At 42.8% G+C, this 17,719-nt stretch overlaps 1 protein-coding gene across 4 annotated transcripts in view; it reads left to right on the top strand.

Annotated features, from left to right (window-relative positions):
- myo16 (myosin XVI) overlaps positions 1–17,719 on the top strand; it is an 82,361-nt gene that overhangs the window by 39,193 nt on the left and 25,449 nt on the right. For all 4 annotated transcript variants that reach the window (XR_004784343.2, XM_035604283.2, XM_035604284.2 and 1 more), the window contains exons 13-26: positions 1,033–1,160; positions 2,847–2,952; positions 3,703–3,820; positions 5,118–5,265; positions 6,133–6,250; positions 8,134–8,251; positions 8,904–8,975; positions 9,640–9,781; positions 10,457–10,529; positions 14,488–14,640; positions 15,019–15,219; positions 15,399–15,474; positions 16,449–16,645; positions 17,552–17,632. Coding sequence is in view for 3 of the 4 variants with exons in the window: in XM_035604283.2 (XP_035460176.2) it covers positions 1,033–1,160; positions 2,847–2,952; positions 3,703–3,820; positions 5,118–5,265; positions 6,133–6,250; positions 8,134–8,251; positions 8,904–8,975; positions 9,640–9,781; positions 10,457–10,529; positions 14,488–14,640; positions 15,019–15,219; positions 15,399–15,474; positions 16,449–16,645; positions 17,552–17,632 (1,731 nt within the window). In the remaining variant the exon portion in view is untranslated. The remainder of the gene's footprint in view (positions 1–1,032; positions 1,161–2,846; positions 2,953–3,702; positions 3,821–5,117; positions 5,266–6,132; positions 6,251–8,133; positions 8,252–8,903; positions 8,976–9,639; positions 9,782–10,456; positions 10,530–14,487; positions 14,641–15,018; positions 15,220–15,398; positions 15,475–16,448; positions 16,646–17,551; positions 17,633–17,719) is intronic.

Here is a 17,719-nt window from a genome sequence, read left to right as displayed (position 1 = left end):
AGGTGGAGACAGTCAGTGAATGACTGGCAGACTCTGGTCCTTCAAACATTATCATAATTTTTGTTAAATGTTGTGATAATAATCACTGATCTTTTTTCACATTATTTTAAACAGTGAATTAGTCATTTTGAAATAGCTGAATTAATTCCAAGTTAGAGCATGCCCACTTGTGCCCAGGAGATGTTGAATGGGGGAGGAGACAACTTCTGTTGTCATGACATAATGAAGCCAAACCCCCTCTCGCCGTCCCATTCCTGTCTGTGTCTGGAGTCACTCCAGGCATCTTAACCCAACTGAGGGAGAGAAGTGTGTGGAGGAGCAGGGAGGAGCCAGCCTGAGAAGGACATATGTCACAACATGTGTGATCTGCTGGTCGTCTGTAACTCCCTCTGGTCTGGTGGTCCGCAGCCCATCCTCCTTCCCTTCTCCACAGACTCAAACACATCGCTGGCTGGTTACCGGGTACAGGTGTTAACAGTACAGTCACCTCACAGATCAGTATGATAGACAATTGAAGGTTAACTGTCTTATAAAGCTGTGACCTGTTAAATAAATCCCTTTTTGTCAAAGTAGATCAAACTAAACTGAAGAATTAAACTATGTGGTCCATGTTCAGCTCTTTATTGCAGATACATTCTTTTCAGTGACATCATTTTACACCCTTAAACAGATGGTTTTGCTTTTTCTGTCACACTGATGTGGTGTGGAATTGAGCTATCGTGCATTCACTGGCTTTTGGGTTATTGTTTTTAAGTAAACCAGCCAATGTGTCAGTGTCACCCAGAGCTTTGGTCTTAAAATTAGTTTTCCCTGGACACCCAAGAGAAATCTTTTTTACTTGAGGTTGAATTGCATGGCTGTAATGATTGGTAAACCACACCCTGGCTGTGAGCAGGAAACAGGTAAGTTATATGGAGCAGGGTTTCACCGTTTTGCGGACACCTAATCATCTGTTACTCAGCCACGTTTGTATCCATGTTACGTAAGGATGTAATCCAGTGTCTTGTGTCCGCCACTCTCTTTCTCTCTCAGGTGAGTCAATTGTACCTGAGCTCCACAGGTCGCCTGTGCTCCTCTCTGCCCCCTCACATCTTCTCCTCAGCAGAGAGAGCTTACCACATGATGCTGCAGGAGAGACGCCCGCAGTGTTTCATCTTAAGGTAACCCCCCCCCCCCCTTCTTTTCAACCGATGAACACTGGACTCTGTGCCTTGGGATGCAGAGACAAAAATGTCTACAAGTTCAGCTGGCCACCTGATTTATCCACACCCTTAGGCCACACACCTGTTAAACACTCCCCGAGAGATAAATAGCTCTCACCCTGAGTCGAGCTGCAGACCTGCCCGGTGCTCGCTCAGAGGTGAATGTTTGCTAGGAGCATCACAGCGTCTTACTCTTTGTCCTGTGCTGGACCCAGGCAGCTCCCTGATTGCAATTAAGTTCCGTTCCGGCTCTCCGGTGGCATTCCTGCTGAGTTGTAAACCAATCTGGCAGAGAGTTAATGCGCCCTGGCCACAGGCGATCCATCTCACTCTCACACACAATCACACACAAACATTCAGGCATCCAGGGACATTGGACTGTTCCTTTTTGCGTGTGCACACACTCTCGTTTCCTTGATTCTTTCCCTACTACACTTTATCACTTCTGTTTTCTTATTTTCTTTCATTCAAGCTTTTTGTTGAACTCGTACTCTGAAGAACACACACACTCACACTCACACTCACAAGCTCCTGCACGTTTAGAGGCAATCAGCAGCCACGATCCCTTCGAGGCTGGCGCTCAAACAAAATGCCCTTGAAATCTAATAAAAACTGGTAAATGAAAAGACAGTGAAAAGGCATTTAGACTTCACACTCAGCAGGGCCATTAGTCGGAAAAATATAGCAGCACACATACTCACAGACATACAGTGCACCGCAGCACACTGCGGTCATTAGTAAGGGCTTCTGACCTTCTGAAGCCATCTGCTCTGTGTTACTACGCCAGTCTCAGCTCTCTGCATGTCAGTGAGTGTCGGAGCGTGTACTGGAGAGGTACCCTATGTTAGATTTAATATCCACTCAATGCCAAATTAAAAACAGGCCTCCAGTGTCAGATCATTTGTGGCAGTAACAGCGTGTGAAAATTGCTGGTCAACAGAGGAACGTTAATTTTAGTGTTAGAAGGAGAAATATATGTTGGAAAGTTAAGTTGAGGCGTGATGTTAGGCGAGTGGAGACATGTCCCTGAGGTGATGTGTAGGAAACACCTCGATGACTACAGAATCACACCTATTCTTCTGAGACTCACAGAGCAGTGTAACACGCAAAGTTGGTTGACATTTTTGCTGTGAAGTTTATCTTTTATGCCAGATTTCTTCCTTTAATGGCCTTTTAATTGTATAAATTTTGCTTGCCCATGATTGTATTCATTCAAAATGTAAAAACAGTTATCCATATAATGCTGGTAATATAGAAATCAGAAAAATAAAAGTGTACGTCCATCAGTCTATCAATCCATCTTCGATGATGTAGTTTCTGGAGTAGAACTCAAAAAACCTTTTTTCATCAAACTACACAATTATGTTAATCATGTAATGAAGTGGAGCCTTAAGATTTGGGGGTTTTCCGGGGGGTATAGCCTCTCTAGATGAATCTTGTTTAATTTCCCATGGTAAATAATAGAGTAAAAAAAACACCATTTACCATACTATACAATACAGTACAACTTGTGTGCAGACATCTCATCAGCATAAAAGACTGCAAAATTGAGACATTAAACGAAAAGAAGATGACGACGTGTGAAACAATTATACATTTACAAAAAATATGAGAATCCACTTGTTCCTGTCTTTGTCTCTGCAGCGGTGAAAGTGGGTCGGGAAAATCAGAGGCATGTAAGCACATTGTGAGACACCTGACGGCTCGCTCCAACCCCAAAGGCTTTGCACTGGATCCCAGAATGAAACACGTAAGTCTGGAACTGTCTGTGATCAGGATACTCTTTTATTTTACACTTCAAGCAGCCTTTAGCTAGATTGTCCTTGAGGTTTATATGACTAAAGAACATGATGCAACTGCGGTGTCCTGGGGATGAGTCTCCAGTCCTTTGTTGCTGTCGTGCCTTGTCTTTTTACTTAGCAAGAATAAAAAAATAAGAATGAAATTCTCATTTTGGTCATTTTGTTTCTAAGCTATGCAGTACACAATGATTCCACCTTCAATAGATAGAATAGATAATGACCATGAAATGATAAAAATATATTGGCATATTCTTATTCATTTAGTGCCCCCCCCCATTCTGTATATGAAAAACGGATGGAAAGAAAAGCAAATGTGTAATTCAGGGCAGCACTTCTATCACTGCCTCTTTTTGGATCCATCGCTGGAACTTAACACATGATTCACCTGTTCTGCTCTCAGGCTATCAGTCGGGTAACAAAGCAGATTGTTGCCTGGAAGCACAAGTGCTGTGTTCCTGATGAAGTCATCTTTATGTCTTCGATATCTGGGTCAGCTCGCTGGCTGATCATCCTGGGACACAATAAACACAGAGCACTTTTGATGATAGGTGCATATTGACATCTAGTGGTAAAAAGAGGAATGAGAGCGGTAGAAACCTGATGGAAACTGAATATATCTACTCATGCTCTGCTCTATAGTAAGTCATTTTAAAAGATTTGCCAAATATTGTTTACTTCTCTTTTTTATATATGTGCAGGTGAACTGTATTCTGGAGGCTTTTGGTCACGCAAAAACACAGAGGAACATCAGCTCAAGCCGCTTCATCAAGCTCTTGACCATTCAGTACTGTGATAAGAGGAGGACGCCGCTCAGAGGTAACCTACAGTTCTGTCACTAGTTACAATCACATACAGACTTCTTGTACTCTGGTGTGGATTTAATTATAATTGCAATATTCACTCAACAATCCAAAATATCAATGTTTTGTGCATTTATTTAAAAAAAAATAATTGTTTGCTCTCTTTGCCTAAAATTGACAATTTGAATTGACTGGACAAGCACACCTTTGTATATAGTGTCACACAATTCACACTGTCGGGACAAAACCAAGCAATGACGTCTACGAAACTCACTTTCGACCTCTGAGCTAAAACCCTGATGAGGCATAGGTCAGGGCGAGGGTATAAAACTAAAGCTAAAGCTTTGAGTGTTACCAGGAGACTGTCTCCTTTCTTTGAGTAGCCCAGCCGAAGCCTTTAGGCTTAAGCCCCATAGAATATCTGAGGAGAGACCTGAAGATGACAGTACAGCTGCTTCCCATCCAATGTGATAGAGCTTGAGGAGGAAAAAAAGGGTTAATCCAAATCAAGGTGTGCAAAGCTTGCAGATTCAGACTTTGACTCAAAATACAAAGCTTTATGTGCTGCCAAAGGGACGTCCACAAATTACTGAATTAAGGCATCATTTTTTAAAATAATTATTTCTGTTGTAGTTAAGAGATTTCAGTTTTTGATTGGCCAAATTCTCCAAAACCTGTTTTCAATTATTATTATAGGCGGAGTGTGGGTTAATGAATATATGAACCAAAAAGGATATTTTATACATCTGGAATCAAATGTACAACACAATATAGTTTGCAAAAAGTGAAGGGGTCTTGATACTTTCTGAAGCTACTCCTGTATGAATTTTATCCCATGAAAATGGGAGCAGGAACAAAGCTGATGTGTCAAAAAATTGTTCTTCATTCTTTAAAATGTCTTTATCTTAGTTTTGTTTTGCTATACCTGAAATAGCATGTTTCTTTTGATCTTTCATTATAATTTCGTTTTGATTATTTATATATTTCTGAAATATTTTTTCTGTGCACAGAAGCCGTTTATGAATGACAGTGTTACTAAGGCACTGAACAGATAGAATGAAGTTTTAGTTCTTCAAGATCATTTGCAATGCAATGAAAACACCAGCAGGGGGCAGTAAAAGTCCATGGTGCTTTCTATTTTCTTTACAATGCTGTTGTCCTTATTTTACCTCGGTTAATTTGATCAGAGAGCTACTGGCTGTTGAACAGTGGACACAAATTTAATGTTCAGGGCTGACAACTATAATTACTGGAATTCCATTTACACACTTGCGATTTTAAGTATGCGTTTCATTTCTCATTTGGTGTTGAAGCCCGTGTGTACACGTACATGCTGGAGAAGTCTCGTCTGGTCCAGCTTCCTGCTCACCAGCACAGCTTCAACATCTTCTATCTGATGGCTGAAGGCCTGCCGCCTGAGGAAAAGAGTGCACTTTATCTCAACAATGTTCTGGCTCATAGGTACGTAAGTGGCCGTCAGGTGTCATATGCATATTATTCGCTCCTAACAACACTCGTGAATTGGTTGTAGCTGATGATCTGGCCCACCGCAGCACTTCAGTTCAATAATATATTGTAATTGTTGGACACTTAAAGAATCAGTTTTCGAGACCTTGTTACTCACTTGAAGTACATGAAGCTCAAACGCTGCAGATGTCACAATATACAGATCATTCCAGTATAATACATTCAGATTTGATATCCCGAGAGAGAGAGTGTGTGTGTGCATACATGTATTTACTTTTTAATTAATTCCCCACATTCATGCATCTGTGTATGTAAACCCCTTGTCATTTGTTTGTCCATTTTTCACATTTATATGAATGTACATTTGTTGCTTTTATATGATTTTTATTTGTGTTTGTGTGACTCATCCCTACTCATGCATGTTCTTACTTGTAGAGCCAATGTGACTTTGAAATACTGTAACTGTACCAAGAATCCATTGTTCAGTACCAGTGTCATACCTGCTGACTTGAACAGGTGTGATTTGGAGAAGCACACTAGACCTTCTGGCATCACACTAACCCATTGTGTGTCTGTATATGTTTGCTCTGTTGGCGTGATCTATTCCTGCAGATTAATAAACCCCTGTCAGCCCCGTCTCATTTCTCCCTAACAGCAGTCTCCACAGTACAAGTGGGACTGTATGTAATTCCATTCAAAGACATGAATTTCGGCTGAGCTCATATGTGGAATCAGTGCACCTGTTTGTTTTTTTCACTCACCGTAGGAATAGACCTCACATTATGTTCTATGCTTCTATTGTTTAAGTGCTTATTTGAAGTATTGGTCCATGTCGACCTAAGCTTTCTATCTTTACTTTAGGTATCTTAGCGGAGGATTACAGGGGGACAACCTGCCGGTAGCTAAAGCCTCAGCCCAGAGCAGGGATGGCCTTGCCGCAGTCAAACAAGCCCTGCGAGCCCTGGGCTTCAACAAGCAGGTATTGATTGGCACGGCATACATGCTTTGTGTTTATGGAGAAAAGGAATAATTTAAAGTGTTGATGTCACAGATTCTGATGATGTCACCGATGAAAGTTTACTCTTGATTCTTTACTGACATTGTTCCTTCAAGGGCTAATGTACAACCTTCAACTTGTTCACACTCCAACCTCAGAAAAAAAAAAACCGAACAGTTCCTATTGTAAAGTCTTAAATGTCATGACCAAAATGTTCCCATCTCAGTAATACCCAAACAATTGATACCTGCATAATGGATTGTAGAATATGGTGGGCTGCAAAAAGGACAGTGTGTCCTAACAATTCGGACACAGGAAATATTATGAAATGAGACGGGCATCTTCTGTTGAAACTTATTTGGCACAGATATATGGATTGCTTGGGATCCTGAATTTGAACTCAGCATGTGTTATAATTATTTATATAATGACCATATGAAATTTGTGACCAAATGCAGAACACATTTATGCATACAGTGTGTGTGTAGCGGGGCCATGGCACAATCCGTCCTATGCTCGAGCAGCTTTGTTCCCAGCCCATTATCAGGATCTATTCTTAGATTTCCAGTCAGCATCTGTCAGCGGTGAGTGACCACTATCTCACCTTTTAATCCAGCAGCAGTCAATACACGCAGGCGAGCAAGGGACAGAGGGATAGAGCGGTAGAGAGTGTTATTATCAGTGGACACTAGTGTCCAATGGATAAGAGAGAGAGACCAAGGGACCGAAGCAGGAGTGGGGTAGTGGGAGGGCAAGCGGTGGACCACCCATTGGTCTCTGTCTAAGCTCTCATCAGGGGACGACTCCCAGTCCAGACCCAAAGGTCAATCGTCATTAGCGCTCCCTATCGTTCCTTTTCTCTTCCTCGTTCCCTTTATTCTCCTCCCTAACAGGGAGGGGGGGATCGCACTCTCTCTCTATATAGAGTGTCAGACAGAGACTAATGCTTGTGTTTATCTCCCAGATATCAGCTCCAATATCCTGCCTTGAGGGAGTGCACACGCAGACATATTCACACACACACACGCACTGGCACACAACCTCAAACTCAAACATCCCCCTCTCAGAGCAGTGGGTAATGGGGTATTCCATTAAGCGTCCTCTACTCAAGGGCAGGGAGGAAGGGAGCATGTGAAGGGAGGGAAGAGGGTTAATGTGCTATTTAAAAAAAAAAAAAAAGTGTGGGATTTTTGAAATCATGATCATGTTTGCTTTTTGCACATTGTGTTTCGAATGTTGTAAGGTATAGCATAATAAGGCTGGTTATTCTATATTTCTGTTATTGACAAGAAAATTAAAAACCAGCAAATGCTTACGTCAGCCTTTCGGTACAGTCCAACATCCCTTCCCTGTCTATCACTCTGTCACAAGCCCATTTCTTCTGACTGAAATCATAAATTGATTGTTAATATAGTTTAATTTTTAACAGAAGGCCAAGAAATGTCCTAAAATATGTGGGTAGTGTAGGTGTTAAAAAATTAAATGCATTTGCTCTGACTATTTTTATCAAGGGATTAACTCCCACTTAGTCCTTAGTGTGGGTGTATGTGGAATTGGTACAAAATAAACTATTTTTAACTATATTTTTGGCAAATTGGTAATCATTCTGGCAACACATGCTTCTTAGGATCAGTCAGTTAGTATGATTGTTTTTGGTCTTTTCATTGGATTTGTTGCCATTAAGATAAGTATGGAACATTACCCTTTCACGTGGTGCAAATTGTTATTAAACGGTAAAATTATATTTTCTATGCAAGATATGTAAGATTTTGCCACTTTTCAATGCTATTAGTTAATATTTTATTCTCTAACTCCCCACTTTCCTCTCTCTCTTAACTATTTTCCTCCCTCTCTCTCTTTTTTAGGAGGTTGACTCTGTGTTTACGCTGCTATCCACTGTGCTCCATATTGGGGACCTACGTTTTACTGCATTGACAGAAGCTGACACACTGTTCCCGTCTGACCTGCAGCTGTTGGAGAGAGGTTAGTGCACTGGTCTTGACTGGGGCCACATTTCCACCCTGTGCGTAGGTGGTAAGGAGGAGGGGTGCATTACATTATCTATTCTTGTTTACCTCATCATCATAGCTCCTCCTCCTCCTCTCTCTCCCTTGGAGTTCTGCTTGGCAGCTTAGCAGCATAAGCTAAACACCAGACAGTCAACTCTGTTACACTGTAACCTCGCTGAGGACAGAACACTTTACCACTCTTGGGCCTGTGTTTTCTCTCCGTCTAGCTCTTTAATTGTACAACTGCTACGTGTGCCCCTGTGACCCCTGACCCCTTTGGAGATGGTAAACAAATGACATCAGCACCCGAACAGGAAACAGCCGGTCGTTGTCAGGGTGATGTGATGCTGCGGTGATATCAGCAAACGGTTTCTGGGTTGCTGTCACCTTCTGCTGCTTGTTTATGAGCTCTGCTCAGAAATCCATTGATGACTAACTGTTGCCAGCTCCACCAGTATATTAAGCAGCCATGAGCTGTAGCGGAGCACCGCTGATTTCATCCTCAGAGCAGTGCAGACCTGATTGGGTTCTGGGATGTGATCAGCACTACCTCATCGATGCTCAGTTTCATCCTGTCATCATGTCAGTGTCATTAACTCTGTCTCTCTTTGTCTTCCTCGCCACAGTTAGTGGATTGTTGCAGGTGTCATCCAATGACTTAAGCACTGCCCTCACTTCTGATGTTCAATACTTCAAAGGTATGGAATCACCAGCTTTCACCATCACTTGGCCCCTGTCTTTTTTGACTACAAAGAAGGTTATATACACCAGATAGACATGATAAAACATTAATATAGCCACCAGGTTAAGGTATAGTGGAGTAATGGTATCCACAGCAGAGAATTAAGTCTGGGACCACAGTAATCACACCTGTCACCTGCCCAACACGGTGCCGTGAACCAGCAACACCTCAACTTTATACAGACTATGGTATAGAAACAGTACGGCACAGCTATGCTAACAATGCTAGCCACACTATCTACACGTTAGCCGCCATACATGCCCACTGAGAGTGTGCTGCGCTCAGGGCATCCCCTCAGACCTGCAGCTGTTGGAGAGAGGTTAGTGGCCCAGTTACAACTGGGTCCTATTTCCAACCTGTGTGTAGCAGATGAGAAGGAGGGGTGCGTTACATTAGTGCAGCATTAGCTACACACCAGACAGTTACCTATGTGGTAACTGCTGCCTTTTCTGCCAAACATTTCCTTAGTGAGGAGAAAACAATAACTCTTTGATGCACGGGAACATACAAAAGAAGCATATTTTTAATGGAGATCATCAAAAACCTTTAAAAGAAACTTTACAAATTGTATTTGAATTGTCAGGTGCAAACATTTGTTTTCATTTCCTCTTGTGTGTCAGGTGATGTGATCACTCGGTGCCACACGGTAGAGATGTCAGAGCAGTACAGAGACCAGCTTGCCAAGGCCATCTATGGACGCCTCTTTAGCTATCTGGTCAACAGCATCAACGAGTACCTTCAGGGACAGGACGACAACATTGGGTATAACTCCTTAGCGTGTTTGTCTATGCACACGTGTGCCTACGGGTGTTTACGCTGTAAATCAAAAGAAACAATTCTTTGGAAGCCCAGGCCGTTGATATGTTATCACAAGCACCACTAATGAAGTATGTCTGTCATCGTACAAAAACTGTAACTCAGTCAGCGCTTCTGTAGGTACAAAACTGATATTGTATCTTGACACAAACATTCATAGAGATATTTGTAATAGTTGACATTGCATGACACGCACGCATAAGGTTGTACACTGAAATGGAAAATACTGAATAACAGTGCAGAGGTGGAGGATACACCCAAGGTTTATGTGGAGGACACACACACACACACACACACACACACTCCCATGGAGGCTTTAGAATCCTTGGTTCTGTTGATGTTGAGAAGTCTTATCTCACTCTGTTAGATAACCCGGGCTTCATCTTCTGGAATGTGTTTGTGCTTTGCCTTGTTTACACACCAACCGCAGAATGAAATAAACTTACCAGCCACTCTACTCATGGTACATCCCCTTCAGATGGTGCACACACACACACTGCACACAGGCATGATCTTTTTTGCCAGAATAAAACAAGCAAGAAGGCAAGTTCTCATGTTAATCCTGTAATAAAAGTGGTGTAATAAAAAAAAATTCTTTTTTAATCTATTTATCTCTTCCAGTGATCCTTCCCTGGAAATTGGTATCTTGGATATATTTGGGTTTGAAGACTTTCAGAGGAATGGATTTGAGCAGGTGGGACAGTGCTTACTTTTTATAGATTTCACTCAAATCCATGGGCCTGCCTCCCCAAAATACCCATTAATTCTGTGTTCCTGTTTTGCTCAAGCTGACTGATTTCTTCTAATAAAGCCAAATGCATTTATGACATTCCCTGAATTGTATAATTGGAAGGCCATCCCGAGCTATAAATATCTCTCTGAATAGTATGTGGTATAGTGATTTCAAACAGATCGTAATCAAATTGTTAAAATATTTGGGGCTGCCGTCTATTTCAGCCCAAACATTTAAGTATGTAATTGTAATGAATGAGGTGAGGTCCGTGGCTCACAGTGGCGTGATTTTCAGCTGTCCTCAGATGAACTGATGGCTGATACAATGACTGTTTGTGTTTGTGTGTGTGTGTGTGTGTGTGTGTGTGTGTGTGTGTGTGTGTGTGTGTGTGTGTGTGTGTGTGTGTGTGTGTGTGTGTGTGTGTGTGTGTGTGTGTGTGTGTGTGTGTGTGTGTGTGTGTGTGTGTGTGTGTGTGGCAAAATAGGCCAAAACCTGACATTTTGAGTGTTTTTATCTTCATAAATACATAGCATCTTTTCATGGGCATGCAAGTTTTGGGCTAATGTACAGGGATTGATTTTTTTGAAATGGGAAATCATTTTTTTTCCCCTGTCAGTTGTCCTCTTCTCCACCCCTTACATGTTTTTGTACCTGTTATGTGTTTTAGTATGTGTGCAAATGGATCGCCATGCCAACACTGCTTGTTTTCAGAGCCTCAGTGTGTGTGATGACATAGTGTACAGAGTACAACGTGTGCGACTAGCTCACCTGTTATGTGCTGTAAATCCTTCATGTGCTCAAACAAGCATGCACTGTTAATAGACTACTACAGTGTAGGACCACTGTGCGTGCGTATAAGGTGTCATACCATTCAGCCAACTATTGCACAGTAGCTCCACCGCAATCCTTCTACTTATTGAGTACACATATATGTGGATTTGTGTACTTTGGCGAGCTGCAGCAAATGCCACATCAGCAGCACACAACAACTTACGAGCTTGATAGATAACTTGTTTGTGTGAATAGGTACGTGTTGTAAATGGAGAGCATGTCATATAGAATTTCTTTCCCCATGACGATCACGTTACAGAGGTTCACCCCACCTCTTTATTTATTTCTCAGCTCAAGTGCCAGAAACTGTCATAGCATGATAACGCAGCTTCACACATAAGGTGGTGAATTGTGTCAAAACCCGAGCAGTGGGATCTGATGGGACAATTCTACAGGCTTGAAAAGTCTCTTGCGGCCAAACCGGCGAGGAGCTTCTATTTACCTATAAATAATAGAAAGAGCACAACAAATCATTTGATCTGATATAGCTACGTAAAAGTAATGAGTGCTGCGTGGCTTCCTGGTTTCTCTGCTGTCCGTGCCACAGATCCTTGTATCATCATTGCCATCAGACCCCACCACTCGGGTTTTGCTACAGGAATCGCTGATGAATGTGTGGAGCCGAGTCATCATGTTTCTGACCATTTCGGGCAGACCACTGATGATTCAACACATTGCACGAGAAAAAGAACAAACCCTGTCACTGGGCTGTCACTGACCAGCAACAAGTTATGAGCATGTTCTGTAGATAACTTGACTCTTTTACACCCTCTTCATTCATGTGTGATGAGCCGATAAGTAAGCACAACACCTACGTCATGTGTGTGTAATCCCTGTGTCTCAATTGTACATCTGTGTAAATTGGCACTAGTTCAGAAATTTAGTCAGATCTCAGACGTCACAAGTCGGCGCTCGTGAGACGTTTGACGTTAGTTTGGTGCTTATTCCTGCTATCTCATGTTCCCTCACTTTTGAGTTACTGGCCATCTGCCAGCTTTTGTTAGAGCCGTGTATTTATTTTGGCTTTTATGTGTGTGTGCATGCGCGCGTGTGCTCGTTCGTATGTGTGTTCGTGTGAGACTGATGTCCGTGTGTGTGGCGCTGAAATGTCAGCTGCCTTACTCGACCTCTGGATCTACTCTAATCCAACTGGATGCGAGGGATTACATAACCTTCTCTCGTCAGGTCACAGAGAGAGCATGAGAAGAGAGGTGACGGCTCACAAAATGAGCAAAAAAAAAAAAGAGAAACTATGTCTGGCAGGTGGGAGCAATGGCCATTTGCTTTCCTTCATACATCTTCTCTGTTGTTGCTGCTGAGCTGCCTATTGATAACAGAACGTTAGACAGCAGTAAGTTCGGGATGAACAAACACGATGGTCTCTTACAGTATATGTGACACATCGGTGACGGAACAAGTCCTGACAAGTTTGTACACACGTGTATCGGCACACATGCAGACGCATAGACAAGAGCACTCGGTACGCGCGGCATGATCAGGGTCATTAGTGCGTGTTAATTAGAGCTGTGTTTGTCAGCGGTGTGTTGTATCTGCTCAGCACTTTGCTAATGAGCTAACTCAATCAACCACCTGCTGGGACTGAGCCTTTAATGGCCTAGACTAACCTGAAGACAGCGGATAGGCGAACGGCGAAATCAGGAGACTTTAGCTGTCTCCAGCACAAAACAACACCGCTCAAAATCAGCACTTCTCCATCGAGCAGACAATGGGACAAAATGTAGGTCAAAGCACTGGTCTGACGCAATAGAGAAACAGAGAACATAGAGAAAAACTCAACCCTGTTTTATTCATGATCTTCGCAAAGAAAATCATGAATAAATATTGTAAACAATACAATATTGTAAACATTGCAACATTTTCTAGACATTATCTTGTAACATTACAAAGCTAACGGCCGCAGGGCGCTGAATAATACAATCAGTGTTATCATTTTCACTTTACTTTTGAGCAGGTCATTATCACCCAACCAACAAAATTCGTGATTTCATCACATGGCTTGTATCCGTCTGTCCGCGTTTCTTTCATGCAATATCTCAGGAACACCGTGAGGGAATTTCTTCAGATTTGGTACAAAGGTTCGCTCGAACTCGAGGAGGATTTTCATGGTCAAAGGTCAAGTCCTTTGTGAACTCACAAATGGCTCAAATTTTGAGCCTTTTTATCAAGATATCTCTTTGGCACCTTCAGGGAATCCCTTCAAATTTGGGAGAAACCTTTACTTGGACTCAAAGATGAACGGATTCTATTTTTTTGGTTTAAGGTCACAAGCTAAGGTGACTGTGACCTCACGTTTTGTGAACAGGATTTATCAGGAATGCCAGTATCAAATGTAATAACATCTGGTGCAAAAATTCACTTAAAGCCAAGGATCAACTAATTTGATTTTAGTGGTCACAGGTTCACTGTGACCTCACAACACGCGTCTTTGGCCAAAACTTTCAATGGCAGAATACACTTAATGGAACTCCTTCAAAGTCCTCACTACCCATATAATGACTCTGGATGAACTGCAACTTGATTGGTTGGCGGAGGGCTACAACCGCGAGAAGGTAATTCTAGTTTTCGTGTTAGATGTAAAACATTAAGTTAAGAGTACAAAGGAAACACGCATGAGATCCTGAGTTGAAGAGAGGGTCAGCTAACTAAAGCACAAGTGTGACAAGCGTACACATCAGAAAAAAAGTCCATTTGATTGACTGCTCCCTGGGCTGTGATTGGTTGACTGTCGGGTTAGGGAGAGTTCATGTGTCTCAGCATGAACGCTGTTCATGTTATTGTAGGTTAACTGAGATGCTGTACAGAGGGGCGCCCATTGCTGTGGGCACCGTGCAGAAGGGTTCTCATGATTTCAGGGTCAGGTGTGTTGTATGTGTTGTCTGGCAGTTCATTTATGCCCCATCGACTTCTCTGTTGGTGCCACAGCGGGTTGAGATTATATTCATGCATTTGTTTGCTTTAAAAACAAACATTCAGCAGCGTCTCCCTGAGGAACTTCACCTTGTGCATTGAAGTGTGCCTTTACAGATTGATGTGTGTGTGGCTTAAGTGTTTATTGTGTGCATTCCAGCTGTGTGTGAACATGACCAATGAGCGGCTGAGGCTGTACGTCTCTGAGGTGCTATTCCAGCAGGAGCAGGCTGAGTGTCTGCAGGAGGGCATTGCCATGGAGACCCCACGCTCCCCCGGCAACCAGCCAGCCGTTCTGGACTTCTTTCTTCAGGTACTGTATGTTCCTGTTTGGACCAGTCCAGTCCAGTTTGATCTCTCGTGATGTAATTCAGCATTTCAAGTCTGTTCAGAGCTTTGACAAAAGCTTGAAAATCACATGGGTAAATTAATACAAATCACTCAAGTCAACTCTAAGTTGAGTAAAATCAAATTGCTGTTTCTCTTTTTCCCTAACTGATGTTGTATAAGAAACTAAAATATAAATCAGACTATAATATGAGCTTTCTGGTAGCCCAGGGGTTAAGATGTATTCACCTATTATAACATTTAAACAAATGAATATGACTGCAGCAGTTTGATATCAAAGGGACAACATCTACAGTACCAATGACATAAATATCATATGAGCATTTATTTGATCCTCCTCCAGAGACCTCAGGGACTGCTGTGTGTGTTGGATGAGGAGAGCCAGAGCCTGCGGCCAGTAGAACAGACCCTGTACAAGAGGCTGTCAACCCAGCTGGACGCCAATCCCACTCACGGCCTTTCTCTCACCACGAAGGATGGCAATGGAAACCCCCCACCTCAAGATCAGGGCCCTGCCTTCATTGTCAGCCACTATGCTGGGCAGGTCTGTCTATGTTACATTTATGTATGTATGTATCCTAGAAGATTTTCCTCCAAATGTTTTATTCCACCACCATCAATGTAAACTGGCATATTTATAACTGTTATGTAGCATATAAGAAGTGTACTGGTTGAATATTGAAGTGAATTTTCCATGATTTTCATAATTTGTTTTTCCACCAGATTTCATATGACCTCACAGGATCTCTCACAGGAAACAAAGACCTCCTTCCTCAGAATCTCTTGTTTACGATGAAGTGTAAGTACCCAATCAATAACACACGTATGAGCACATTGTGGCGTCAGAGCACACTTGGAACACAGAGATGCACTCTTGTCTAAACTAACAGAACACAAAACCACTCTTTGTCTAAGTGCGGTTCTGTTCCTCTGTGTGTGTGTTTCATCCCATATGCAGCAAACAGCGCCGTCTGTGTGTATATTGTCTATAGAAGGTGCCAGATGTGGGGTGTTGTGGTCCACAACGACACAGGCAGCCGTTGTGTTGCTGCCAGGCTCGCCGTGCGTCCAGCAGCCTAATTGCTATAATTTCCATGATGAGGCTAATCTTCTCAAAGCTAGCCCTTCACTCACACTTGGCCGTTATCCCTCCGCTGACTGAGGAGATGCCTCGCTGCCTTTAATCCACACACACACCGAAAAAACATACAATGTGGTTTCTTCTTATCCATCCCCTCCTTCCTGCTTTGAATTTAAGTCAATATTCAGATGGTGGCGATGATTGCCCTAAATGAAAAGACAGTTGCCCTTCGAGCTGTGTGTAATTATGTCCTTAAATGAGTCCAACTTGTGTTTGTTTTTCTTTGCTTAGTACGCCTCCCTCTCATCCTTTCCTCCTCTCTCTCTCTTTCTCTCCATCTCTCTCTTCCTCAGCCTTTCACACGCCCACGTCCACACACATGTTGTTTGGCTTTCTGAATGAGCTCATTGTTGTTGTGGACCACTGCACGTGTCGTCGAGTGGCATAGTCCACCCCCTCTTGTTGCCCGACCGATTGTTTACGTGCTGCCTAACTTTGTGTCCTCGCCGCCCTCACTGCTCCTCTTATCCTTCTTCGCTTCCTTGTTTACATCCTTTCTTTCTTTCTTTCTCTTTCTCTCTCTCTCTCCATATTCTCCTCCACCCCCTTACTTCCACCAATGCTGTTGCTTCTTTTTTCGCTCTTCTTTGCCTCCCTTATTTTCCTCTCTCTATGTGCTTTGTGCCCGGCAGCCAGTGAGAGTGTGTTACTGCAGCAGCTCTTCCAGTCCAAGCTGACTCAGACTGGGTCTCTGGTGCCAGCAGCTCAGGGCCGCATAGGGCTGAGGGGGCCTAAAGCTGCCTCGTTGCTCCACAGGAAGCCATCAGCCTCCCTTTTCACTGCCAACTCTGTCCCCCAACAGCCTCGGCGGTACCATGACCTTACCAAGGTACAGTGCACTGTGTAATGAGTCCAGTGCTACAATGATGTGTTGCTCTGTACCTGCAGCTTCATTCAACTGCAGCTGAGCATCAAAACTTGAATTTTCCATCACAGATACATTTTTAGCAGTTGGTTTCTAGACGTGAATCACATATTTGGTCACTACACTTTAAAACTATGGTTTGATGACTTCAGGGAACACCGTCTGTAAGAAAGTGACACAATCAGAAAGTGAGATAATCGCTCAACTGGGAACTGACTGCTGTGTCGATCTGTGGGAAAACAGGGATAGTATTTTGGGAAAAAACAACAGTCTAATTTAAGATGCTTCCCACCACTGTGCTATATATTCACTTTTGGGAATCTGAGTTGGGGGGTTAGCCCTGCAAAGAGAAAATCCACAAGCATGCATACTCATGGCCACACTCTGAACATTTTCCCATGACAGACAATCAGAAAAACTTAAATCACAGATATGGTAACATCCGTTGTTTTATGTTAAGTGTCCTTCTTCGGTCTATCCATCCTTATGTGCGAGTGGAAGGACTTGCTGGTTGTGTTACCTCCAGGGTTATCCTGCTCGCTGTCTCTGTGTTTAATTAGACATCTAGAGCCAGACCTCTGGTTCTTTCACCTTTCCGGTCTGTCCCAGCAACCGTATACGGTAACATTAAGTGATAATGCAGTACTGCCTTGCGTGTAAGACTGTAAATAAGATGATTCAAATCAAGTCAATTTTATTTATATAGTCCAATATCACAATTCTGCGATACGACCTCCAATGGGTTAGTAAAAACTCCCTCCAAACACAGCCAAGTTTGATGATGATAATCGGTGATGATGATGTTGTATATATTTACCATGTTCTTCAGCTATATAATATTTTTTTCCACATATCTCTTTCTATTGTCAGGTCTTGAAGAAGAAAGGCTCGAGCTCCTTCCTCCGACGACTCGAGCGGTGTGGACCCGTCACAGTGGCTGTCCAGCTGAGGGTGAGAACCATTGAAGTCTGCATGGGCTTTTCTTGCACACAAGTGTCCTCCCACTTTCAAAATGCATCCAGGTCAGGTGACGGGACT

This window comes from Scophthalmus maximus, chromosome 14, assembly GCF_022379125.1.
Source record: "Scophthalmus maximus strain ysfricsl-2021 chromosome 14, ASM2237912v1, whole genome shotgun sequence".
Lineage (NCBI taxonomy): Eukaryota > Metazoa > Chordata > Actinopteri > Pleuronectiformes > Scophthalmidae > Scophthalmus > Scophthalmus maximus.
Note: the sequence above shows the minus strand (reverse complement) of the source record. Positions and strands in the feature narration are given on the sequence as shown.